This window comes from Elephas maximus, chromosome 8, assembly GCF_024166365.1.
Source record: "Elephas maximus indicus isolate mEleMax1 chromosome 8, mEleMax1 primary haplotype, whole genome shotgun sequence".
Taxonomy (NCBI): Eukaryota; Metazoa; Chordata; class Mammalia; order Proboscidea; family Elephantidae; genus Elephas; species Elephas maximus.
The window spans coordinates 83,260,226-83,287,717 of record NC_064826.1 but is presented as its reverse complement, the minus strand read 5'-3'; the positions used below and the strand labels follow the sequence as shown (position 1 = coordinate 83,287,717).

The following is a 27,492-nucleotide window of genomic DNA, read 5'->3' as shown; positions in this document are numbered from 1 at the left end:
TTCAGGAAGCATCTGGAGACATGAATCTGAAACTCAGAAAGGTCAGTGCTAAAGTTATGTTAACCAGTCACAACAGAGAGTTGTAGATTGAAGAGCAGAATATAAGATGGAGTCTTGGGAAACATCCATAGGAAAGGTGAATCTGGAGATGAGAGGACAGTCAGAGGAAGTGGAAATAAGCAAATGGTTTATATCATGAAAGCCAAAGCCAGGAGAGCCTCTAAAAAAGGGAAAGGATGAACAGCAAAATGTTTGTTATAGGTTTGTTTGAGGTGATCTTACTGGAAAATTCCCCAAGCTAAAAAAAAAAAAATAACTGAGTAAAATGAGGTAAGTGACGGAGTAGTATTTAGGAATGAGGAAAAAGGGTAGAGGAGAAAATATCATTTCTTAAATTGATGGTTAATTGGTCTGAAAGAATGAAAATATCACTCTACTGAGATTGAGGACCTTGACCCTTATAAGCTTCTCTGAACAATGTTACCTTCACCAAATTGAGTGGGTTGGACTGGACAATCTCTTAAGATCCCTGCAGTTTCTAAATTTCCATTGTTCATTCTACGAGCATTTATTAAGAGACTGTTGTGCTCAGTTTACCTCTTCACAATGTAGTTGTTCCTGCTTACAGTGATATAGAAACTTACATCCAAAAAGGAAGATATTTACACGCATCACTCAGCTGATAGTTCTCATCTGCTAAAAAGGATAAACGACCTCTGTACTACAGAGTTGCTAACCTATTCCTCAAGGGGTTGCATGATTTGGGGGTACTGGAAAGGGGGAAGTGGCTTCCAGCAATGCAGTTTACTGTAGCCTTTTGTGTATTCACCTCTTTTTATTCAAACTTGGGAGTGTTGTATATGGCTGCCTTAAAAAAAAAAAATTCTCATTTCTTCAATCCCAATAATTTATTTCCTAGTCTCTTCTTTAGTTCATTGGGAGAAGGCCCTGTCATATAAAACAAAAATGAAACAAAACCTAAAATTCTACCCTAAAGAAAATACGAGTGAGTTTTCATATTAAAGGAACATGAGAAGACAGCATGTATATAGAAAGAAAAATGTCTTTATAATTCAGTCAGCTTTACGGTTACTAAATTTACAGAGACATCAGCAATGAAAATGTTCCACAACCATGTTTCTAGTGATTTTCAGGAAAGAGCCACCCTCCAAGTGCTTGACATACAAAAACCTAAACAATAAGACTCTGTAAGAAGTTTTCAGCTTAAAGAAAAAAAACGTCTGGAAGAGACCCCTTCCATGCTATAAAGTCTGCAGAAATACTCTTGAAATTATTATCTGGAAACAGTTAGACTTTCTTGTACATATTCTTATGGTTTCTGCCTTAGCACTTTAACTTCCTTTCTAATCTTTTCTGGCCCTGTGAATTTTAAGTTGAAAGCCTTTCTCTTCTTTATTTACTATGAATTTCTGTTGGTGCTGTGGTAAAGCTGGTAAGCTAGAAAGGGCCTTTGAATGACACAGCCTATCAATCCCATCCTTGATGTTCTGAGCATTATTTTATTTTTAGACATGAGTCTTGCCAGTGTTCATGACAAAAAGAGTATTCAGAATTGATAAGTATTCAGCTTTTATATATTTGTATTACAATCCAGGTCTCTGTTTGCTCAAAACTAAATTAAAGATAAGGAAAAGTTTACAGTGAATTAAATATTGCTTTTTTTTTTTCCAAAGCCGTTGTTCTTAAGGAAGTAAATTTAGGAAATAAGCCAAACTTGGGCTGAGGCATTGTAAAGAACTGAGAAGTACTTGGGAGGTTTCCAAAGATAGGAAATAGAAACAGGGACATCTTTAAAAAAGAAGATAAACCTTATTCTAGGCTTCTTTCTCATGCTCGTATAAAATCAACATCCCCTCCCCCCGCAAAAAAAATCTATCAGGCAGTTTTTATTTCGTTCAGCTAGATTTTCATGAAGGAAATTGTAGAGATAAGAAAACACAAACGTCTTATCTGGACTTGAATGAAATTCATGACTTTTACTCATATAGTATAATTGTCAAACCAGTGAGGTGATGTGAGCATCATGGATTGAATTATGTTCCCCCCAAAATGTGTTATCAGTTGGGCTGGGCCATGATTCCCAGTATTGTGTGATTTTCCTATATGTTGTAAATCCTGCCTCCATGATGTTAATGAGGGAGGATGGGTGGCAGTTGTGTTAATGAGGCAGGCCTCAGCCTACAAGTTTGGATTGTGTCTTGAGGCAATCTCTAGAGATATAAAAGAAAGAAGCTAGCAGAGAGACAGGGACCTCAAACCAACAAGAAAGCAGTGCCGGTAGCAGATTGCATCCTTTGGACTCAGGGTCCCTGCACAGAGAAGCTTCTAGTCTGGGGGAAGATTGATTGGAGAAGGACATCATGCTTGGTAAAGTAGAGGGCCAGCGAAAAAGAGGAAGACCCTCAACGAGGTGGATTGACACAGTGGCTGCAACAATGGGCCTAAGAATAGCAACAATTGTGAGAATGGTACAGGACAGGGCAGTGTTTCGTTCTGTTGTACATGGGGTTGCTCTGAGTTGGAACTGACTAAGTGTCACCTGACAACAACAAATCTATATGGAAGCAGATTGCCACATCTTTCTCCCATGGAGCAGCTGGTGGGTTCAAACTGCTGACTTCTCAGTTAACAGCTGAGCTCTTAACCACTATGCCACCAGGGCTTCTATAGCAACATTGGGGGCAGTTATGAAAGGACAGAGCAGCTCTGGTGGTGCAAATGGTTAAACCCTCAACTGTTAAGCAAAAGGTTGGCAGTTGAAACCCACACAGCAGCTCTGGGAGAGAGACCTGGCAGTCTGCTTCTATAAACATTATAGCCAAGAAAACCCTATGGGGCAGTTCTGCTGTGTCACTATGAGTCAGATTGACTGGATGACATACAACAACAGCATAAAAGGACAGGGGCATGTGGTTTTCTGTCCTGCTTGGTCCAGCGAAGTGAGCCATCACTTGGATGGTGAAAGAGAATGTTTTGAACGTTTGTAGAACAGAAAACACTAATGTGGTGGGGTGGCTTTACCTTGAGGAATGAATTAAAATTACGAATCAGGTGTTCAGAATTTAGGAAGAGAGTTCTACGGAGATGAAAACAGAATCCCTGGGACAATTTGCTAAGGCACATTACCCTCTCAGATTCCTTCTGAGAGCCGATTCAGTTTATAATTTTTATCAATTTAGATTTCTGTGTATGTTTCTGCTCTATCCCCTTGCTCGTTTTCTTCAGTTCATCTAGCTTTAATGTAGAACATCTGTTTTTGATGGTTTTAGTTGTATTTTCTAAATTCCTTCTCATAGGGTCCTCAAAGCATAAGTTACCACCCTTCTGAGAAATACCACTAAGCTAAAATCTTACTAAATAATGATAGTCATATTAACTGGTCGTCCTTGTAGGTGTATGGGTATTATCCTATCACTGACAGCATTTGTACTTCAGGGTAGATCTTGAAATGCTCTTTTTGACAATGAATGCAACACCATTCCTCTTCAAATTGTCATTCCCAGCATAGTAGCCTATATGATTGTCCAATTAAAAATGGCCAATACCAGTCCATTTCAGCTCACTAATGCCTAGGATATCGATGTTCATGTGTTCCATTTCATTTTTGATGATTTCCAATTTTCCTAGATTCATACTTCGTACATTCCAGGTTCTGATTATTAATGGATGTTTGCAGCTGTTTCTTCTCATTTGGAGGAATTGACAGACTATCAATTGAGATGTCTCAACAAATGAATGCAGCGCTGGAGGTGCTCACTGGTCTATGCCAAGAAATATGGAAGACAGCATCCTGGCCAACTGACTGGAAGAGATGCATATTTATGCCTATTCCCAAGAAAGGTGAGCCAACCAAATGCGGAAATTATAGAACGATATCATTAATATCACACACAAGCAAATTTTGCTGAAAATCATTCAAAAATGCCTGCAGCAGTATATCGACAGGGAACTGCCAGAAATCCAGGCTGGATTCAGAAGAGGACGTGGAACCAGGGATATCATTGCTGATGTCAGATGGATCCTGGCTGAAAGCAGAGAATACTAGAAGGATGCTTACCTGTGTTTTATTGACTATGCAAAGGCATTCGACTGTGTGGATCATAAACTATGGGTAACACTGCAAAGAATGGGAATTCCAGAACACTTAACTGTGCTCATGAGGAACCTTTACAGAGATGAAGAGGCAGTTTGGACAGAACAAGGGGATGCTGATTGATTTCAAGTCAGGAAAGGTGTGTGTCAGGGTTGTATTCTTTCACCATACCTATTCAATCTGTATGCTGAGCAAATAATCCCAGAAGCTGGACTATATGAAGAAGAACGGGGCATCAGGATTAGAGGAAGACTCACTAACAACCTGTGTTATGCAGATGACACAGCCTTACTGGCTGAAAGTGAAGAGGACTTGAAGTACTTACTAATGAAGATCAAAGACCGCAGCCTTCAGTATGGATTCCACCTCAACATAAAGAAAACAAAAATCCTCACAACTGGACCAATGAGCAATGTCCTGATAAATGGAGAAAAGATTGAAATTGTCATTATACTTGGATCTACAATCAACAGCCATGGAAGCAGCAGTCAAGAAATCAAATGACACAATGCACTGAGTAAATCTGCAGCAAAGGACCTCTTTAAAGTGTTGAAAAGCAAAGATGTCACCTTGAAAACTAAGGTGTGCCTGACCCAAGCCATGGTATTTTCAGTCACATAGTATGCATGTGAAAACTGAACAATGAATAAGGAAGACCAAAGAAGAATTGACGCCTTTGAATTGTGGTGTTGGCGAAGAATATTGAATATACCATGGACTGCCAGAAGAATGAACAAATCTGTCTTGGAAGAAGTGCAACCAGAATGCTCCTTGGAAGCCAGGATGGCGAGACTGCGTCTTAACATAGTTTGGACATTTTGTCAGGTAGGATCAGTCCCTGGACAAGGACATCATGCTTGGCAAAGTACAGGGTCAGTGGAAAAGAGGAAGACCCTCAATGACGTGGACTGACACAGTGGCTGCAACAATGAGCTGAAGCATAACAACAATCTTAAGAATGGCTCAGGACCAGGCAGTGTTTCGTTCTGTTGTGCATAGGGTCACTATGAGTCGGAACCAACTCGACGGCACCTAACAACAACAACAACAACAAAGTCTTACTTGCCAGTTAAGCCCAAATTATAAATGAAGGCAACTGCTTTAAGTCCTAGAAGATCTAGAAGTAGGTGAAGCCCCAGGAAGCAAACAGCTATCGTAGGATTTAACTTTTGGTGAAAGTGTTAGAAAACAAGGAGCCTGCTATGGAATTTCTTTTTGCATCTCCGTGGGGGAAAAAAAAAGAGAGAGAGAGAGATTATAATGCACTGCTCTACAATGTCAACTTCATGAGAGTATTTTTTCCCTGCCCTGTGCCCAGAGATTGTGACACAAGTCCATCCATTTTCATATCACGTGTTCTGTCTTGCTTTCTAGCATCCTTTCTAGTAAAAGTCTTGTTCTCACTTTTCCCCCATTTGAGATCCTACTTCAAAGGTAAAACTACTTTGTTTTTATTCTCGTTAATTAAGGCCTGAACTTCAGTTAAGAGCTACAGGTTGCTACAGCTGCTAATAAACAAGGTCAGCAGTTTGAATCCACCAGCTGCTCCTTGGAAACCCTATGGGGCAGTTCTACTCTGTCCTATATATAGTTGCTATGAGTTGGAATTAACTCGGCAGCAAAGGGTTTGGTTTTTGGTTTGCACTTAGCTTAAGCCCCTGTGCGATTCTTTCCCCATGCCTTCTTTTGCTTAGATGGTGTTCTCTTGTGAAATATTTGTTACAGAGCCACAAGAACCTGGGTCTTGATGAATAATCAATTGTTCTGTGTCACCAAAAGCATAACAATGTGAAATTCTGAAACCCAAAACTTTTCTAGAATATCTTCTCAGCTATCTCATTTTCTATATTGCCCTGTTTTTTTTTTTGATTGTGCTTTTACTCATTTACAGTTCCTTTCCTTCTTTGTCATGTCTAATCTCTCACCTAACACTTCAGTCATTTTCTTTAAGGTGTATCTTTCAGAGGGCTCTATTTATACCCTTTCTTCATCCAGAAAGGTTGTAAAATAGCTAAGATTGCTTTAGTTTGTCTTTTTTGAAGAATCTACAACTTTGGATCTGATACATTGGAGCCTTTTTTTTTTTTTTTTGAACAATAGTGTCTGAAATTAACCATGACAGCTTCTTTGATTGGAAACTCCCAAATTGATACCGGTTCAGGAAGCAGAAATAGCATGGGATTTGGGTTTTGAAGAGTCTTTCAAAAGATAGAGTTTTAGGACTTATTTCAGAGACGGTTTGCCAATTTAGGTCTAGGAGTTATCCTAGGTTAGTAAAAGTGAGGAGAACCTGTCACATGATGACAAAGTCTGTCATACGGTTAGCCCAATCAAGTGATGGTTTTTACCACATTTAGAAATATTTTTTAATAGACTGTATTTTTTAGAGGAAATATGTTTTTAAAATCTGTTACAGAATTAGTTTCCACTCACTTTATTTCCTGGCTACCTGCTTTTTTCTTTCTGAGGAATGGAGAAACAGAGTGAGAGTTAATCCCCTTTCTCTCAGTCTCTCACAGACCTGAGTGGGCACGTCTGTTTAGAGAATTAAAGTAAGTTACTTACCCAGAGAATGACTAACCTTCTGTCTGGCTGCCACAGGATCAAGAACATCTTGTTACCTTATATTTCTTGTCTGTAGGGAACATAAAGTCCATACTTAGAATCCTTAGGCTGGCCATAACTCTTCCATCAGCTTGAGAGCTGCTATGTGATTTGGGGAAGGGCCAGGTAGGTTGAGTTCTGGGAAGAGGTGTCAAATGAGGTCTGAGAAGACAGATCTGGTTTTATGGAACATTAAAAAAAGCACAAGTGGATAGCATATTCTCTCATAGTATTTCTAGTTCCTGTTGCTTATAAGTAAGCATGGGGCTTGTTAGTACCTCCCTTCATTGTATTATAGAGCTACCCTTATCCCACTAAAAAAAAAAGTGCTCAAAAGGTCTTGGGCTATGGATTGTAGGCCTCTAGGACAGCTAGGAGAGCTGGTGAAAGCTCCTTAGGCTTCCCCCAGATTGGATCTCACAGTAACACTACACAAGCCCATGAATGTCAATACCCAAATAGATCCCTGTTCATAAAAGATTCTTAATCAATAAAAAAGCTTATATTTTTTATGTCAATTGTATATCAGATGATTTTCTTCATTCTGAGAATAAATCCCCAAATATGGTAATATACATACACACAAACACACCTTCTTAAAATGAATTACTAAGCCATTATCTCTGATTTAAAAAAGAAAAAAAAAAAAAAACCTGAGCCTGTCCTGATTGTGTGGCAATCTAATTTAACTCTAACCTGAGAATTTGGTTTTGGTAAGCGTTATAAGAGAAGCTGTTTTACCTACTGCAATGACCCCAGTGGGGCAAAGTTTATTTAAAAGAATTTGTTCAGAGAGGTATGAATGTGTAGAACCCATTCAAGAATAAAGCATGTCTCAATCAATCTTTTGAACATGGGGGAAGAAAAGGAGGGCCTAGTTTGTTTATTAAGGGTGATTCACAAACATTCTACAGTGGGCTGCTTCTTTGTATATTTGTCTAGAACAGAACCTCTCATACCTACTTAGATGAAGTATAATTTTATGTATGTGAGTCAGTGTTATAGCTTTGATTAGGATGTCTATATATGAAGAAGAAACAAGAGACCATATAAAAAAGTCATTATATATATATTGTTGTAAAAATTAGAATAAAATGAAATTTTATGTGGCTAATGGTTAGGAATAATGTGAATTCTCTTCCTATATCTGTAAGTGTCAAAATGATGGTAAATTAGGCAGTAAGTTATAATTCCTGTGGATTAGCTTTGCAGCTTTCTATTTATCTCACACTTGGACTGTTTCAATCGAATATAAAGACTTTACAGTTTTTTTTTAAATAATTTTTATTGTGCTTTAAGTGAAAGTTTACAAATCAAGTCAGTCTCTCACACAAAAACCCATATACACAGTCCCAATTACTCTCCCTCTAATGAGACAGCCCGCTGTCTCCCTCCACTCTCTCTTTTCGTGTCAATTTCGCCAGCTTCTAACCCCCTCCACGCTCTCATCTCCCCTCCAGGCAGGAGATGCCAACATAATCTCAAGTGTCCACCTGATCCAAGAAGCTCACTCCTCACCAGCATCCCTCTCCAACCCATTGTCCAGTCCACTCTCTGTGTGAAGTGTTGGCTTCGGGAATGGTTCCTGTCCTGGGCCAACAGAGGGTCTGGGGGCCATGACGACCGGGGTCCTTCTAGTCTCAGTCAGACCATTAAGTCTGGTCTTATGAGAATTTGGGGTCTGCATCCCACTGCTCTCCTGCTCCCTCAGGGGTTCTCTGTTGTGTTCCCTGTCAGGCCAAGACGTTACAGTTTTTAAAACACCCATAATGAAACCACTCAGAAATAACCCATTATTAACATTTTAGTAGTTATTACTTTTGAGGTTATTTTCTACATAATATCTGTGTATTTTCTACAAAAAAAACCTTTTGTATTCTATATTTTTCACTTGATATATTTTCAGTGCCTTCTACAGTGTTTATAATGGTTCCATAGTGTCCCATTCCATGGATTTACCATTATCCCCTATTTTTGAACATTGAGATTGTTTTAGTTCTTTTGAATTTATAAACAACATAGAGATGAACTTCTATGTGGAGAAATCTTTGAAGAAACTTGCTTGCAGGTATTAATTTATTAGGATTTAGGAAGACCAAGTGAGAAATGGGTAAGAGACAAAGAATGGTTAACCTTCTCTGATGCCTGTCTTGTACAGTGCTCTGTGAATGCTTTTCGTGCTCAGTCACACTTCTGTCTCCGGTAGCAGAGTGTATTATCACCTCCATTAGACAGATAAGGTATTTGAGACCAGAACTAGTAATTAAATATTGATTAAGGCTAATTAAGACCTACAGACCTGGATTATCTGGGTGGGCCCAATCCAATCACATGAGCCCTTAGATGCAGAGAACTTTCTTTCTCTGACTGGAGTCAAAGAGCAGCGGCAGAAGAGAAAGTGAGAGAGATCCCAAGCACAAGAAGGATTCAGCGCATCGTTGTGGGCTCTGAGATGTAGGGGCCCCTATGCTAGGAATGTAGAGAGGCCTCCAGTTGCTAAAGGCACCCCCTAGCTGGCAGCCAGCAAGGAAATGGGCACCTCAGGCCTACAGAGGCAAGAGCTGGATTCTGCCAACAACCTGAAAGAGCTTCCCCGAGCCTCCAGTGAAGAATGCAGCAGAGCTGACACCTTGATTTTGGCCTTGTGAGACTCTAAGCAGAGAACTCAGCTAAGCCACATTATACCTGGACTTTTGACCTATGGAACCATGAAATAATAAATAGGTGCCATTTTAAATCACTAAATTTGTGGTTATTCCTTGCAGCGGAAATAGAAAACTAATACAACACATTCCTTGTTGAATATGTATCCACAATCCTTTGATTTGTAACATAGCAGTTATCTCTTGAATCTCAAAAGCTGCCAGGCCATAGCTAGTTAAGTTGATTGACACCTCTGAAGTTTCAAATCGAATTTCTGTCCTTCATGCACGTATTAAAGTTTCAGAGTTTCATGGAAATGGAAATGCTTATTTTTGAAGTAAACTCTGAAAGTAAACTCTGTTCATAGTTTTTCAATGAAATATTTAAGTCCTTTTCATGCCAGTTCCAACGGGAATGGGAGTGGGTACGTGGCAATCTTAGTTGTTAAGGAGTTTATAATTTAGATAGAATTGAATGGGTCTGAAGCACATGATACATTAAAGCAATTAAGGACTGGATATGAACTCCTATTTTATTAAGTTCAACTGTTCTAATTATAATAATGTGATGATAATGTTGATGATGATAGATAACATTCAAATAGCCCTGGGTGTCAGGGCACTGTTGCAGATGCTTTGTATAAACTCATTTAGTCCTCACAACAACCCTATGAAGTAGAGACCTGAGACTCCACCAACTGGAATCCTGGAGAACTGCCCTCAGGGTTGGCATAAAACAAATGGAGATTTCTTACCGCTGATTAAGGCTTTTGGATTTTGAGTTTGGAATCTTGTTCTTCCAGGAAGCCCTCACAGATGAGCTCTTTTAGATTGATATACTCTCTAGTTGGAACAGGTCTAAGTTGATCTGGGTTCATCCTCACGTACATGTTTCTAATATAACATCCCTACAGGTTCTACATGAATGGGAGGCCTCTACCATAACTACATCCTCACAGCATTGGGGACATGACTGGTATTGCAGTTATACTATTACCACAGTTTAGAACCTTAACTCCAAAAACCACAATGATTGAGAAAAGACATTTTACAACGTAAAGAATGATATGTAATATGGGATAAAAGGCATAGTGACAGCTGAGTTTGCAAATTATATCTTTGGAGATACTTTGTTAAATAAACTATATTGTATAAAGCCATTGAAGAACAATTTATAATGTATAGACTGAAAATGTTCTTAACCAGAAAATGAAAAAATAACTTGAGACATAAAAATTATAAGTGTAACGATGTAAATGTGATATTGTTTTATTTATTATAGCAACAATCAGAATGTACAGCATACTCTTGTTTCCTTAAAATTATATTTCATAGATAAGAAATTTTTATTTATCAGGATATTCATGCTGACCAGTAGTTAGGGCTTTGGGGAAATTACTGATCCAAGAGTTATAAGCGCAGTTGAAAACTGAAGAAGCAGTTATGTCTGTTCTTTTGAAAAGATCAGTCTTTGTTGTTATCTTATTCTTTTCAAATTTCTTTCATCCAGTACATCTGCAGTGTCTCTGCTCTTTGTCATGAACTTTATAAGATTCCCCCAACAAGAAATGGCCTCTGACAGTTATTATTATTTTTTTCTGTTTGTTAAGATTTATACCACCTCTATGGTTGCTTTGAGTTGGAAGCCACTGACGGCAACAGATTTGGGTTTTTTTTGGGTTTATGTCTGTCCAGTGGACTAGATGGTCATAAAATCACCATTCAGCTGTAGCCTGGCAGATATCACACACCACCCCCAAGAGTCTCACCCTTTTTCTCTTTTGATACTGGGGCAATTTGTAGAGGGGACATTCATAAGACAAATCTTTAGCATAATTCTTTGGTTTGGGTACTTCCAGTGTTTACCTTCCCATATAAAGCATCTTCTACTTAACATCACATAGTAGACTGTGGGTATTTGAAAGTTCTTAGGTTGAGTCAAAACATGCCTTTCTGTAACTTCTCTCGTATGGTCTGAGGTTTTTCCTCAAACTTTCAAATATATAAAGCTAATGATCATGCCTTCCCTTAGAGCGTGTTCCTTTGGACATGTTGAGTTTGAGTTACTAGTGGGACATTCAGTACAGATGTCCAGGAGGTGGATGGATATGGGGCTCTAGGGCCCAGGAGGTCTAGCCTGCAGACACATAGAATTGAAGCCATGTGAGTAAATGAGATTTCCTAGGGAAAATCTCCTAGAATGGGAAGAAAGTCAAGAGGGCTGAGGATAGATCACTAAGGAACATCTAAATATAAAGAGAAGCACTGGAAAAAGGGAGACTTGGGAGAAGAGAGGTAGCATCCAGAGAGGAAGGAGAAAAGCCTGGAGCACATGGTATCATGGAATCCCAGTGGTTAAGAAGAAAGGAATGGGTGACAGTGTCAGATCCTATAGGGAGGACAAGGTAAATGAGGAGGGCTGTGTCTATCACATTAAGCTACCTCCTGATTGTCGTACTGTGGATGCCGTCTTCTCCTCATGAACCTAAACAAATGTTACCCAAACCTGAACACAGTGCAAATGTTGACCTTTCTGGTTTTTTTGTGACCTGAATGCTGTTCTTCTAGTAATATTCTTAAAAAAAAAAAGTTATTATTCATTTTAAGTAATCCCATTCCCAGTGTTAACTCATACCATGCTTGTGATCAACTAAAATTATCAGGTCTTTTCAGCGTGAACCCCGCTCAGACTAGATGCACATGTAAGCCAAAATTCATTGCCATCAAGTTAATTCAGACTCATAGTGGCTGTATAGGGCAAAGTAGAACTGCCGCATAAGGCTTCCAGGGCTATAATCTTTATGCAAGCAGACTGCCACATCTTTCTCCCATGTAGGAGCTGGTGGGTTTGAACCGCCAACCTTTTGGTTAGCAGCCAAGTGCATAATACCTACACCATCAGGGCTCCTGATGCGCATGTAGCTGACTTAAATAACAGACTTTAGAAACCTAAGCCTAAGATTTTATTCCAGTTCATCTTGGTTTCAGGCCACTTCTACATATATTAGTCTTTGAATAGTCTAGTTATTATCTGAGCTATGATAAAATCAATAGATATTTGTATATATATTCAACAACAACAACAAAAAGAGGTCTTTAAAATATTCCTAATAGCCTTGGAATAGATGAGTAAGTGTAAGCTTATTTTATCATTTCGGCATGCTTAATGAACATCTCTCTTGGATATGGTGACAGCAGTTATTGGAAAATCAGCTATTTGTTAAATAGGTAGAGAGCAATAGTGTCTAGACAGATATATAACTTTCTTAATTTTCTAATTATTGGTTGACATTAAGAGGTAATTGTGGGATTATCCATGTGTCAGACTTGTGGCAATATTTGCTCTTTAGAATATAACAATGAATTGAAAATAGAAAAAAGGACCTTTGAGGAACAAACACAATTGTTATTTAGCCCACGTGTGCTCCTTCGTAGGCGAAAAGTCAAGTCACTGTTACTGCTGAGTTTGTGTCTTGTGTAAAAGTACATTGATTGCTTTAAGAAGCATATTTATTTGTTTTTTCCTCAAGTTCTTGAAGTCCTAATTAGTTTGAGATTATATAATGGTTTGAATGTGACTATGTTTGGGAGTAAAACAAGGGAGAATATCAGATTATGTTTCTTATATTTAATTCAGGAAGTTGAGACAGTGGATTCTGTATTTTAAAAACATTTCTGTCACGGTATCGAAACAAAACAACCCAAACCCATTACCATCAAGTCAATTCCGACTCATAGTGACCCTGTAGGAAAGGGTGGAACTGCCCCGTAGGGTTTCCAAGGAGCAGCTTATGGATTCAAACTGCTGAACCTTTTGGTTAGCAGCTGAGCTCTTAACCACTGCACCACCTGGCTCCAAAAATGTGGGAAGATTTACTAAAATAACCTTTAGAAAACTTCTGAGTTAGTGATTCTATTTAAAATTAATTTTAAAGACAACCTTTGGTTAGCTAAGACCCTTGACAGTATTGCTCAGTCCTCCCAAAATGGCCTTCCTTGACTTTCTGTCCAACTTCAGACATCATTTTCAGGGGCCTCTTTTCCAGGAAGGCTGCTCAGGTCTTCTCAGCTAAGTTCTTTCGTGTAGATGCTCTCTAGTACTCGGAGTTTGCATTTGACGCTTTCTGTGACCTCTTGGGTTTCAGCTCTGATGCAAAACAGCTTTGTGAGCATTCAGATTTTAGGCTGAGGGCACTATTAAAGTGCCAGAGAAAAAAATTTCCACAAAATGCTGGAAATAAGACTAGCTTTGATTCTCATTGGATTTCAGAGTCATTTTGTGAACAGCCCTGGTAATTGGAGATAGAGAGCCAAAGCATTTCAACATGTTTCTGACTCTAGTTTCTGATGAGTAACTAGAGAGGAAGGGAAAATATGGATATGTCTTGTCAGTCAGTCCCATAATTACCCTCTATTTAGATACTCACAAGGGCAAATATACCCTAAACTGCATGTGTGTTTTGAATTATGCCTTTTTTTCATATCAAGTAAACCATATTTTAAAGTTTAAGCTCCTGAAAAAGCTTCCTTGCAGTTTTCTTTGTACTTGAGTAGATCCTATCTGTCAAACTGCAGACATAGTAACTGAATCTTATCATTTCATTGGATTATAACATAATTTTATACATAAAACACTCTGAAGGCCATGCCTCTCTACAAGTGAATTAAATTAGAGGAGAACAAAATGAAAAGTAAAGATTTGATCATCAGTTGAAATTATTACAAGATTGAAACACTGAGTCATAGGGAAGACTAGGATGTCTTGATGAATAGTGCCATGTTCTCAACCCTGGCTGCAATCTAGAACAATTAATACTGACACCTGGATCTCTCTCTGGATTGGGGCCCAAGTAACAGTATTTTTTTTTGTTGTTTTTTTTTTAAAGCTCTTGAAGTGATTGTGGATTTTGAGATAGGAAGATTATCCTGGATTACCAGGTGGACTCAGTGTAATCACAAGGGTCCTTATATGGAAAAGAGGAAGAGCCAGAGATGGAGATGTGACAATAGAAGCAGACTGGAGTGTTGTGAGGTCTCAAACCTAGAAAAGGCAAGGAAAGAGATTCTTTCTTAGAGTTTCCAGAAGGAATACAGCCCTGCCAGCAGCTTGATTTTACCCCCGTGAAATCCATTTCAGACTTCTGACCTCCAGAATTGTAAGAATAATTTGTGTTTTAAGCCACTACATGTGTGGCTTAAACCAGGCAACGTTTCGTTCGGTTATACATAAGGTCTCTGTGAGTTGGAGCTGACTTGGCACCAACTAACAACAAATTAGTGGTAATTTGATACAGCAGCAATAGGAAACTAATAGAACCAGGGATCTGATATATCTTCCAATCCTTCTACACAAAATAATTAGCTAAAATGCAAATGCCTAGGAGTGCCCGCATTCCTTGACTTATGACCCTACATCACTCCAGCAGACAGGCCCCTGCCTCTGAGGAGCTTCCATCTAGCCAAACAGGCGACAGGCTTTAGTCACACAATTAAAAATGATTAATTAAATGATGGCTAGTGTGTTTTTGGTGCCCTGGTGGTATAGTGGTTAAGAGTTCAGCTGCTAACCAAAAGGTTGGCAGTTCAAATCCACCAGCCGCTCCTTGGAAACCCTATGGGGAAACCCTTATAGGGTTGTTATGAGTTGGAATTGACTAGATGACAATGGGTTTGGTTTATTTTAGTGTGTTTTTAGAAGACCTGGCGAGCTACTTCTGAAAATTAGCCAGTGAAAACTCTATGGATCACAACAGAACATTGCCCAGTTACCAACAATCATGAAGATGGCACAAGACCAGGCAACATAGGGTCGCCATGAGTTGGAACTAATTCGATGGCAACTAACAACAACGATGTGTTTAAAAAAAAAAAGATGCTGTGAAGATGTTACAGGAGCATGTATGAACCCTTACCTAGTTTGTGCTTTGCCTGATCAGCACGAAATTTCCCCTTTATGCTTTGTAGGAAGAGCAACCTACCTTTAGGTTTTTCGCGCAAAACCTGTTTTTTCCTGAGGTAGAAACATAGGAGCTCTTCTACACCCCACCTAGTATAAAGGATTCTTATCCTCTTTGACTGCAAAGACTCAGAAGATGTAATGTTTGATAATTCCACCTGTTTTTCTTTTTTCCTATAAAAAAGCTCAGGTTCCTTCTAAATCAGCCGTGCTGCTTTCCTTACCTTTCCCACTGCCTGCCTCTCATCTTCTTCCTGGCTCCCCCAAAATCCTCTAAAGTTTTCTTGCTCCTTTCTGTCCCCACCAAATCTTTGAAATGACATAATAGATGTAGTGTTGTACAATGTTGGAAATATAATACGTTTCCTTTTCTGAATCACCTATATTTTGAGCTTTATTTCTAATTAGAAGAAGAACAAACAAAAAAAAAAGATCCCGGAAAGATGATTTTAAGTATGGAAAACTGAAAGAGGAGGCTGCAGAAGACTGTTTTCTGATGCCCTGGAACAAAAGAAGTGATCCAGTTCATGCATCATTTTCTGTCTTTGGTTTCTTCCCGTCTCTGAGACCATAGTAGAGCCTTCTCTGAAAGGCCACAGACTCTGGAAGCCATTGACAGAAGATCCTAGTGAATATTTATAATCTGCATCTTGTCACCACCCCAACTATTTGTGACATCCTGAAGGAGGAAAATCCTGAAAGAGATGAAAATAGTGCAATATATAGAATAGATAATAACTGATATTTTTATCTATGCTGTTTTTATTCAGTTAGTGCACATACAAATATTTACAAAGGTTTTCCTAAGGTCACTGATCATTTCTATCTCTCTCAGCCCTCTTGATTCTATAAGTTCTTCAACTGCAGATTTTCTAATCCTGAGCATATTTAGAGCCAAACTCCCAAAGTTGGGGAGTGACTGATTATCTTCTCATTGTTGTGAGCCATCGAGTTGATTCCAACTCATCAACCTCATATGGCAGAGTAGAACTGCCCCGTAGGGTTTTCTTGGCTATAATCTTTACGGAGGCAGATTCCAGGTCTTTTTCCAGCAGAGCCATTGGGTGGATTCAAACTGCCAGCCTTTCGGTTAGCAGCTAAGTGCTTAATCGTTGTGTTACCAGGGCTCCTTGGCTTCTCATTACTGTATGATTTTTCTAAGAGAGTCTTAAGGTATCAAAGAATTAGTTAAAGCAAAAATATTCACTTTTGAATGGCATCTAAACTAGCCAGCCAGTCAAAGCATGGCGGGAAAAATAGTGCCCAGGAAACATTCTTCTTCAGAGGTGATGACAAGGCCCTGGCCGTTGTGAAAGCCCTCCTAAGTGGAGTCCCAGTGGCTAGCGCATTGCTATCCTCACGTTCAAGTAAATTAATATAAATTAATTTGATGGCAAATCTTCAATGTAACATTGAACTCGCATGTTCTTACTTTAAGGTATCATTAAAAAAACTTCTGCCGTTGAATCAACTCCAACCCATGGTGATCTCATATGTGTCAGGATAGAACTGTGATCCGTAGGGCTTTCAATGGCCAATTTTTTTTTTTTCGGAGGTAGATCACCAGGCCTTTCTTCTGAGGCACCTCTGGGTGAGCAAGAACCTCCAACCTTCTGGTTAGCAGCCCATTGCATTAACTATTTGCACCACCCAGGAACTCTAAAGTGTCAGAGTAATGTATTAAGCTGCATGGCTTTCCAAACCCCCTCGCACCCCGCTACCTCTAAACACTTGAACACACACACACTTCTAAGCTTAAAGGATTGTGTCCTAAAGGGGAAAGAGCTTGGTTGTTATGGAATTTTTATTGCTATCAAACTTAGATTTCCCGAAGATTATCCTCAGGTTATCTTTTTTTTCCCCCCCTTGGTGTTTCCTTTGAAAATGACTGTGGCTATCTCTTTTGTCTCTGTTATGTGTTCCTCTTTGAGAATGCTTTTAACAAAGGATTTAAACATTCACAGTGAAGAGTGAGAGAGACCAGGAGTCTGGAAAAATAAGTGGGTTTTTAGGATTTTAAAGGTCATCTTGTCTATTCCCATTTCTCCTGACTTTTGAGTCTCTGACACCTGCTTTGATGTGACATATTATCTAAAAGGGTTGCTGTAAAACAGCCAGGCTTGAAGGGAACATTCATTGCATTTACCTGGAGTCCAGTTAAACCAGGATCCTCTATCTCATGTTTTCTAGCATACCTGTGTAAACTGGAATCTTTGAGTAATAAATAATACTGTATTTAATATCCTTGTCATAGTACTGTGTATTTTTTAATAATTTAATTTGTGTCTGCATTCTTTCTGAATGTTATATGGTTATGTTTTTTTAAGTACTTTCTATCATCATGGCAAAAATGCCAATGTTTTGCAATGTATACATTCTGGCCTTCAACTATCTGATTTTTTTTTTTTTCTAAAGTAAGTCAATACAATTCCTCCAGATTTTTGGCCTAACATTCCATTCCAGGGGTTAATTTGGGAATAGATAAGGGTGGTGGTTGAACAACATAATCAGCATAATTAATGTCACTGAACCATACACACCAAGATTGTTGAGATGTCAAATAATTTCTTACGTATGTATTTATCACAATTAAAAATAATAATAATCAAATGAAGTCAGCAAACTTAGATTTAACTGCAACAGCTCTGAATTTTGGTTGCATACCTAGAAACAAAATACTGCTTTTGATAGCTACATTTTTCTTCTTCTAATTCGATTTTTCCCCTAATATTTTATTAGGTGCAGAGAGAGCTAGCAGCTGTTATTGCTTTGAAAGCCAGGAAGTCTGGTGAGTAGTCTTTATCGGTCTGGAGGAAGGTTTTAATTCTTTGTGGATATTTCACATATTATCCTAGAGCGGGCAGCCAGCCGCCCTGGTGGCACAGTAGTTAAAATACTCAGCTACTAACCAAAAGGTTGGCAGTTTGAACCTACCAGCCACTCTGTGGGAGAAAGATGTGGCAGTCTGCTTCTGTGAAGATTTACAACCTTGGGGATCCTGTGGGGTAGTTCTACTCTGTCCTCTAGGGTCACTGTGAATTGGATTTGACTCAATGGCAGTGGATTTGGTGTTTTGGCCTTTGGCAGCCAGCTGAATGTATCTCGGGAAGTTTTAGTGTAGAATGCAGAGAAGCATCACTTTTTTTTTTAACCTTCTTTTCCTAGAGAACAAAGTTTACTAGTGGTTACCAGCGGTGGGGGAAACCCTGGTGGCGTAGTGGTTAAGAGCCGCAGCTGCTAACCAAAAGGTGGGCAGTTCAAATCCACCAGTGCTCCTTGGAAACTCTATGGGGCAGTTCTACTCTGTCCTACAGGGTCACTATGAGTCAGAATCGACTCGATGGCAGTAGGTTTGGTTTTGTGATTTAACAGGGGTGGGAGGGCGGAGCAAAGGTGGCGGGGTGGTTAGCATTGATTGTATTGATCAGGGGTAGGATTGCACAGCCGACCATTGTAACCACTGTCAACAAGTTGCACACCTGCAAAAAGCTGAATTTACAGAAGTTGTGTGCCAGACACAGTCACAACAATGACAAAAAAAAAAGAGTAACTGCTGAGGCTGCCCATGCACAACCATCAGCCTCCTGGGACATGGCTTCCTGGTTAGGAGGCCCAGGGTCATGGACTCACAGGCTATCCCAGTCATTGAACCCAACAACATGTTCAGTGCTTCTGTTCTAGCCCCTAGCCTATTGCATAGTGCCTGGGATCTTAAGAGCTTGCAAGTGGCCATCCAAGGCACAACAATTGGTCTCCATTCACCTGGAGCAACAGAGAAAGAAGGAGACTCAGGAATAGGAGGAAGACATGCAGTGTGTGTCCAGTTGCCTCCATGAACAACTGCCATGAGACCAGAAGAACTGGATGGCACCTGGCTACCATTGCTGAATATTTCAATCAAAGATTCCATAGAAGAACCCTAATCAAAAGGAGGAAAATGCAGAACAGAATTTCAAACTCTAATGGGCCCCAGACCTCCCAGAGCCACGAAAGCTGGATGAATCCCTGAAACAATCCCCAAACCTTAAACCAAAAATATCTCCTGAAGCCCCCTCAAAACCAAACAACAGTTCAACTCAACTAGTAAAAAATATCTGCCTTGAGCACTAAGCTCATCCAAGAACTATCCACGCGGGATCAAATTGACAACAACAACTCAAAAGACCAGACAAGAACCTTAAGGGGGCAGTGAATTTATGTTAACAGAGGAGGAACAACTCTAAAAAGGAGGGCGAGAATGGTTGTGCACCTTGAAGAATGCAATCAGTGTCACTACGTGATATGTGTAGAAACTGGCATCTTGCGGTGAGAAGCATGGTGGCTATCCTCTCTCCACTGGGTTTCATTTTGAGGAAGGAAAGAATCCTTGGGTTGACCCTGTGCATAAAGAAGGGCAAGGAAAACATATTCTTCCCACTTTTCCTTCCAGACTGCCTCCTTCTGAGTCTAGTGCCATGAGTGCGCTTTGTGTGTAAGTGGTACCTGCCTCGTCCTCATCCAGGTTGGATCCTCCAGAACCACAGCATCTTCATTATTTTCAGAGTTTTGAGACAGATTTTAAACTCCTTGTTCAGGAAGGCCTGAAACTGCTTTAGTCTGATAATTTCATGATCTCTCTGATCTTGCCAGTGCCAAAATTCTGAAGAAAAACCTCTGGGTCAGGTTTGTCCTATTTGTCGACTGACTCCTCGAGCTGGCTTTTCCTCCCCGTAGCTGCTCAGAAGATGTCTGAAAAGAGCTGAAGGCTAAAGCTTCTATTCAAACTGCAGCTTCTCTTGGGAGATTCAATTCACTTGGAGGCTCACCCCCATCCCTGGCATTTGAGCTATCTTTTTAGCCTCTGAAGTCTCAAGCTGGGGCCTCTATCAAGAGAACCCTTCCAGCTAATGTGGGCTGGGGTACCCTCTCACCATTTGTTTTTAAAATCATTTATTCTAGCCATCATAATAGCACTTTTTAATAGCACAGGATGTTATATCGTTCTCTAAAATAAAATGTCGCTATGTTGTTCTAATCTATTTTAGATTTCAAGGGGAAATGAAATTAAAATATGTATTTACAGATTACTGCAACCATGGAAAGAGTTTAAGTACACAGTAAAAGAAAGCAGACCACATTGCATTACAAATTGTAACCACACAGAACAATGAAAACCATAAAGGTGGTCTTTTTTTAAGGCTATATTTTTCATCTCAAAGTAGTTTTTTCTAAAAAGGTAATTTTTAATTGCCTAATAATATTTAAAAGCAAGCATTTTTCATAGGCCTGATTGCATGGATCGGTTTCCTAGTACCTGTCAGAAATAATCTGGAAATGATGTGTGGAAAGGAAAAGAAAGCTCTTAAACATATCTTGAAGGAGAAAGAGCTATGGTCTGCTGAAATTCAATCTGAAATGGAGACTTGCTGAGGTAGAAAAAAGCTTGCTTAGAGCGGACGAGTGTCAGAAGGAGGCATACTTTACTGTTCCTTACTGTTCAAAGGGATGAGGTCAGTGCTGAATGGAATGAAAAACAAGACAGGCGCTTCTTGGATAATGCTAAGCAAGAATGAAATTTTTCAGGCAGAAATACTATGACAGAATCAAAGTGATGACAAATTTCGAAGAAACAAATGGAATGGAAATATCTCAAGAACACAGACCATACATTTACTTCTTTCTTTTTCTAGTTAGAAACTAAGAATTCGCTTTTATCTCAGTTACTTTTTTAACTAAGCACAGCTAGTGCGAATTTGCTTATTTTATTCATCTGATTTCCTTTATGACTTTCTTTGTATGATTTTATTTCCAAGTTGGCTGATCTAGAGGACACAGCCTGGGTGAGATAAAGGTGGTGAAGCGGAGGATGCAACGAAGAGCCATCTGGGCATTGAACAGAGAGGGCAGTGTTCCTGGAGCTCCTCAGTGAACAGCATTAGACTGCTAGGTGTTTACAGAAGTAGAAGCCAAGATAGAGCAAGGACAGCAAAATAAAGGCGATTGCAGGAAGGGCTTAGAAATAAATTGTACTAGAGCTGATCTTAGTTCATTTAATCATAAGGACAAAAAAACTTACACTCTGTGACAGGATGGCAGTGACTTGGACTATAGGATTAGGTGGGTTTTTTGTTTTTGTTTTATTGTTATAAAAATATGGATAATAAAACATTTGCCAATTCAGCATTTTTTGCATGTACAATTCTGTGACACAAATTATATCAATCGTGTTGTGCATCCATCACCAATATCCATTGCCAAAGTTTCCTTCCCGTAAACAGATTTTTTAAAGTTTCAGGATAAATTAGGGAAGTAATCAAAAACAAATAGTGTAGGAGAAGAACAGAGCAGGTAAATACAGATAGGGAGGCTGGTGAAGGGGGTAGCAAATTTACATAGAGTGGGAATGGAAGACCTCAGATAAGGGGACATTTCAGCAAAGACCTGAAGGCAGTGAAGAAGTGAGCTTTGCAGATATACCACAGAAGAGCAGTTGGGGAAACGGATTGTATATGTTGTGTTTGAGGAACAAGGAGGCTAGAGTGGCTGGTGCAGAGTGAACAAGGCAGAAAGAGGTAGGTTTTGGATGTCAGACTAAGAAGTTCCAACTTTCTAGAGGTGAAGGAAAATGAAGTAAGCAAGACCCATACAAACTAGGTTTTGCAGACTAAAAGATTGTTATAAAGTCAATTTATTATGTCTCCATATAACTGCATAATGACAGCATGCCTGTTTTCCTTATTTGATCTCTGAAGCTTGGAACAACTTCTCAGGAAGTGAAGTGATCTCACACTCATATACTACTAATGAGAGCATAAATTTATACTAAGTCTTTTCAGGAAAGCACTTTTCAGTATGTTCCAGCATCCCTGACTGTATGACTCAGTAACACCTTAACTAGAGGTCTAACAATAGGACATAATCAGAGAAATTCGTGTTAATAATATCCGTTGCAGTGCTTTTAATAACGCAAGGAATTAGAAACAATCCTTAAGTCCCCATCATAGAAACCAACCCAAACCCACTGCCATCGAGTCAATTCTGACTCATAGCGACCCTATAGTACAGAGTAGAACTGCCCCGTAGAGTTTCCACAGAGCACCTGGCAGATTTGAACTGCTGACCTTTTGGCTAGCAGCCATAGCACTTAACCACTATACCACCAGGGTTTCCCCCTATCATAGAGGAATAGGAAAATAGGTATGTCAATATGATGGAGTGTTAGACAGCTTTTAAAGTGATGTTTGTAAGAATCAAGTTTTATTTTTTTTTAATTCTAAGCCTGTAACTCACTGGCATTCACTGGCTTCTTTACCCACCAATCAGTAATACTAACTCCATCATATATGAAGTTTATATATATATATATATATATACACACACATATATATTGGGTGTATTTCTGGGCCCTGTATTCCATTGATCTTTTTGCCTATACCTGTAACTACGCTATCCTGTTTTAATTACCAAAGTTTTTAATAAGACTTTTTTGAGGAGGTAAGGTGGATAAGGCAAATCTTTTTTTGCTCTTTTTCTCTTCATAGTTTTAGAGTTAATTTTTCAAGTTTCATGAAAACCCCTATAAGGATTTTTTAAAGGTATATTGAATTTATAGAACATTAGATAAATCCGACACTTTTTTGAGATAGTAAATGTTTTCATCCATGAACATGGGATACCTTGCATTTCTTAAGGTATTCAATGCTGTTTTAAAAATTTCTCCATAAAGGTTTTGCACATTTTTTGTTTGATATTTCTGTGTGCCTTATGGTTTTGATTACTGTTACAAATGGGCTATTTTTTCTATTATCTTTCTAATTGGTTATTTTGCTGTATGCGAGCTCTTGGTTTTGTGTCTAGCAAAAGTGTTGAACTCGAATTCTAATAGCTTGCTTTAAAATTATCTTGGATAGTCTACATGGAAAATTATTTTCACCTGCCAGTAATTACAGTTTTGTCTCTATTTTACCAATCCATTAACTCTTTTTTCTTTCTTTTATGGTTTCATTAGCTAGGACATTGCAGTATAAGGTTGTGTAATATCAATGATACTTGACATTCTTGTCTTGTTCCTGACTTTTTCTTCTTTTTAATTGTGCTTTAGGTGAAAGCTTACAGAGCAAATTAATTTCTCATTAAATAATTAATACACATATTGTTTTGTGACATCAGTTGCCTCCTGACTTTAATTAAACATAATGTTTTCTGATTAGAAAAGTTATATAAGCAAAGAATATTGTTTTGGAGAAAAACAAAGAGATTTCTTTTCCCAGCCTCCTAAATCAAGGCAAAAATCAGCAGCAATCTGGAGGTAAAAATAACTGACAATGTAAATATTACAAAATTTTAAAGACTCCAAATATGGGAATACTAGAAAGATCGTCTGCGTCACTCTACATTCTCAGTGCTTGAATTGGCATTGAGAATGGATGAAAAATAGCAAGGCACAAGAGAGCCTAAGTCATGGGTATTGCATTCATTCATTCCTTTACTAAATGGGCACCTACATGTAAGGCACAGTGTCAATCACAGAGAATACAAGGGTGAGCAAGGACAAACATGGTTCCTGCTGTTTTTAAATTACAGTACATGTCTCATAAATAAAAAGTGTTAATTAGTCAATGACTGTCTAAAAAGGAAAACTTATTACTGTGAAGTTAGGAGGTTATTAAAAAGCAGAACCGTCAGGTAGAACCTTACTTAAATACAGTTCCAATTGCAAAATGGTGCTTTTTATGTATGCTTGTTGTTGTTTAAAAAAAAACATTTTGAAGGTTTATGTATTTTAAAGGAGGAAGAAGCTATTATACATTTAATTTAAATAAAAGTATTAATCTGATGTTTGGTACATCTGGGGTTTGACAGGAGGAATTGATTGCCCTGATATCTTATGTCTTGCAGTAAACTGTTAATTAGGGCTCAGGTGGTCATGCCAGATTTATGTCTAACTGTGAGGGGTTATTAAAATGAGAATTAGTATAAAGGAAAGTTTTTGGTTTCAGCTCACCATACCAACAGAAATAAAAGTAACTGCCAATCAATAGGTTATATAAATGATTCAAGGTTCTAGCTTAGTAAAAAATCCATTTGTCGTAATTTTCTAAGAAGCCATTAGGATGTGCCTTTAAACAGTTTTCTCCTCTAAGAGCTAATCTTAGAGAATGTGGAGGGCATGTTAAGGCTTCACAGAATTTACAGAAATTAGCACAGCTATCCTTGCACCTCTTTTTCTTTGTTGGATTGCTTATTCTTCTGCTAATGTTAGCTAATTAGTATCTTGGGAGATATTTTTCTTCCCTTTTCCAGGGAACCCACATCCAAAGCACTTTTAGCTCTCATTATCTTTAGATCGTATGAAATTTGTGCCATCTTGGGCTTCTATTTCTGGAAAGCCAGAAATCTCATATTGGTAAATCATCTTGGCAGTTTTTAAATTTCATACAGTATCTGCTTAACCCATAGTTAAGTGTTTTAAAACTAAGTATCGAGAATATTAAGGTTTGGGAAGGAAACAAGGGGCTCTAGGCTCCGTTTTGCTATTAAATGTCTTTGTGACCTTAGCTGAATCATCCCAGTTTGTATTATGGGTGGATTGGTCTAGAATCTGATAAGCTTAGAGATTTCTTCCAGCTCTAATATTTAATTATAGCAATTAATATATTCATTAATTGCCTTAATTAACCTTAATCACAACCTCGGGATTATTTTATTCAGAACTCTTTCAGGTGTAAGTGACAGAAATGCAAGTTGAAAACCAAAAAGAGGGTTCATTGACTCGGGAAATTTCTGGAGTGTAGCAAGCCAGCAGAAAGAGAGAACCACTTTTCTGGTAACCCCAACAGAAGTCTTGGTGAGGGATCTTGTTGGATGGATGAAATGCCTACCCCTGGAACAGGGCAGGAGAAGTGGGGAGTGGGGGAGAGGGAGTAGAGAGGTCAAGTCAGTCCCTACACAGGATACATGGGCTGAGGCTAGGGCAGGCGTGACTCCACAAAGAAACTCAGCAGAATCTTGAGAATGGATGCTGGCAGGCAGAGCAACATGTGTTCATCACAGGAGGAGTGACTTTATGGTCCCTCTCTTAACACTTAGAGAGTAGGTACTATGCCTGAGACCACACAGGTCAGCAGCCAGAATGCAAGCTCAGGTTTTCCAACACCCGGTTGGGTTTTTTATTACGCTGTGCCCCACTCTCGTTAATAATATTCTAGATTTTGAGACTAAAGATGTGATTTGTGAAAAGGCATTCCTGTTTTCCACTTTTGTTCCTGGAAATGGAAAAGGATAGAGTGGAAACTTAGAACTTTTCAAGTAGTGGCTATAGGCTAACAGCATTTCTTTTCTATTTCTAGGGTAAACTAGTTAGGGATGTAGGTGAAAGTGTTATTCATGTACCAAGATATTTTGTAGTTTCTTTGTGAGATTGAAATGTGTATGATACAAAATAGTATAAAATGGTTTAGTGTATTATGTTTTAGTTTTAGTTCCTTTTTTTTTTTTAACTTTTTTTTTGGTATTAAACACTTCTGTACCAAAATGTTGGCCATTCAGCATTTTTTACATGTACGGTTCATTGACATTAATTACGTTCATCATGTTGTTCAGCCATCACCACTATCCATTTCCAAATTTCCCCATCATCCTTACTATAAGCTCAGTGTTCCCTAAGCAATGAGGCCCTCTTCCCCATTCCCTCCCACCTGCCCCGGTAACCATTAATGAACTTGGTCTCTGTATACACACTTGCCCGTTCTAGATCTTTCATATAAGTGGGATCATAGAACATTTTTTTTTTTTATGAATGATTTATTTCACTCAGAAAAATATTTTCAAGGTTCATCCATGTTGTAGCATGTATCAGGTCTTTCTTTAACTTCATTACTTTTAACCGTCTAGAAAAGGTAAGAAAGCTAACATTTTACATCAGAGTTAAATTATTTATTTTAGCCTTATAGATCTTCCTGTTTGTTTTATCATCTTTGAATTCTAAAGGGTGTATGACTCCAAAAACCTGTTTGCTGCTATCTCCCATATAATTTAAATCTGTCTGAAACATACAAGTGGTCAACCGCTGGATCTGGTCAGGCAAGTTGAGTGTCTTTAATCACCCTGGTGGTGTGGCTAAATTTCCAGTCTGGAAGATCAACTTTTAGTAGCAATCGCCGGTCACCAAGTACACATTTTAGGAAATTGTAGGAGTTTTAAGCCCTCTTCTTAAGTGTATGTATTTAAGGTTAGGGGAAATCAAATGTTGACAAGACACGTGGAAGCTCTAATGTGAGGGATTTTGTGATGTGTGTAGCCTTCTAATCATTTGTTTGAGTCACTGGGCAGTGCACACAGTTAACACACTTGACCACTAACCAAAAGGTTGGAGGTTCAAGTCCACCCAGAGGTGCCTTGGAAGAAAGGCATGGCAGTCTACTTCCAAAAAATCAGCTACTGAAAACCCTTTGGAGCACAGTTCTACCCTAACACCCATGGGTCTTTTTGGGTCAGAAGTGACTAGCAGCTGAGCTCTTAACCACTACACCACCAGGGCTCCTTTTCATGTTTAGAAGAAAAAAAAAAGTATAACCTTTACACCTGTGGAATTGCTTCTACATTTGTGGTCCTGTAAATTTTTGCTTTTCATTTTAGTTGACCGATATTTGACAAATTTTTCTTTTAATGTAGCACCATGTTTGACTTTACCCTTACCCTTTTGTAAACAGATAGCACCTATTTAGGAGAATGTGCATGATAGAATAGGATTTTAGAGTAGATGTTACTAATGAAATTAAAGCCCAACAAGGACTGGTTCACATACTAGTAAAATTACAGTTATCTCAAACTTCCCCTACCTTCTTGGTTTTGTGTAATCATTTCTTACTGAAAAAAGAATTGAAATGCTCTGAAACTCAATGCTATAATGATGGTCTTTTGAAAGGTTTGTTCGTCTAATCTCTGAGTGCTCTTACAATGAGTGTTCCAGCTTAAAAATACTGGTTCATGATGGTAAAAGCCCATTGGCTGTATTTCAGGTAATGAAGTTATAATGCTTACTTTTTTTTAGTGGTATTTTCAAGCTGCTTACATTTTCCTAAGACTTCCACAGCCTGTCCCTACAGGATGCACCTGTCTTCTCTCAGAACTGATATTTCCACGTGGTTTGCTTTTGTCCTTGTCTTCTCCTTTGCCACCTCCCGGATGCTGTGTTG

At 38.7% G+C, this 27,492-nt stretch overlaps 1 protein-coding gene across 2 annotated transcripts in view; it reads left to right on the top strand.

Annotated features, from left to right (window-relative positions):
- RAPGEF5 (Rap guanine nucleotide exchange factor 5) overlaps positions 1 to 27,492 on the top strand; it is a 271,965-nt gene that overhangs the window by 92,170 nt on the left and 152,303 nt on the right. For both annotated transcript variants that reach the window (XM_049894492.1, XM_049894491.1), the window contains exon 7: positions 18,056 to 18,104. In XM_049894492.1, coding sequence (XP_049750449.1) covers positions 18,056 to 18,104 — 49 coding nt within the window. The remainder of the gene's footprint in view (positions 1 to 18,055; positions 18,105 to 27,492) is intronic.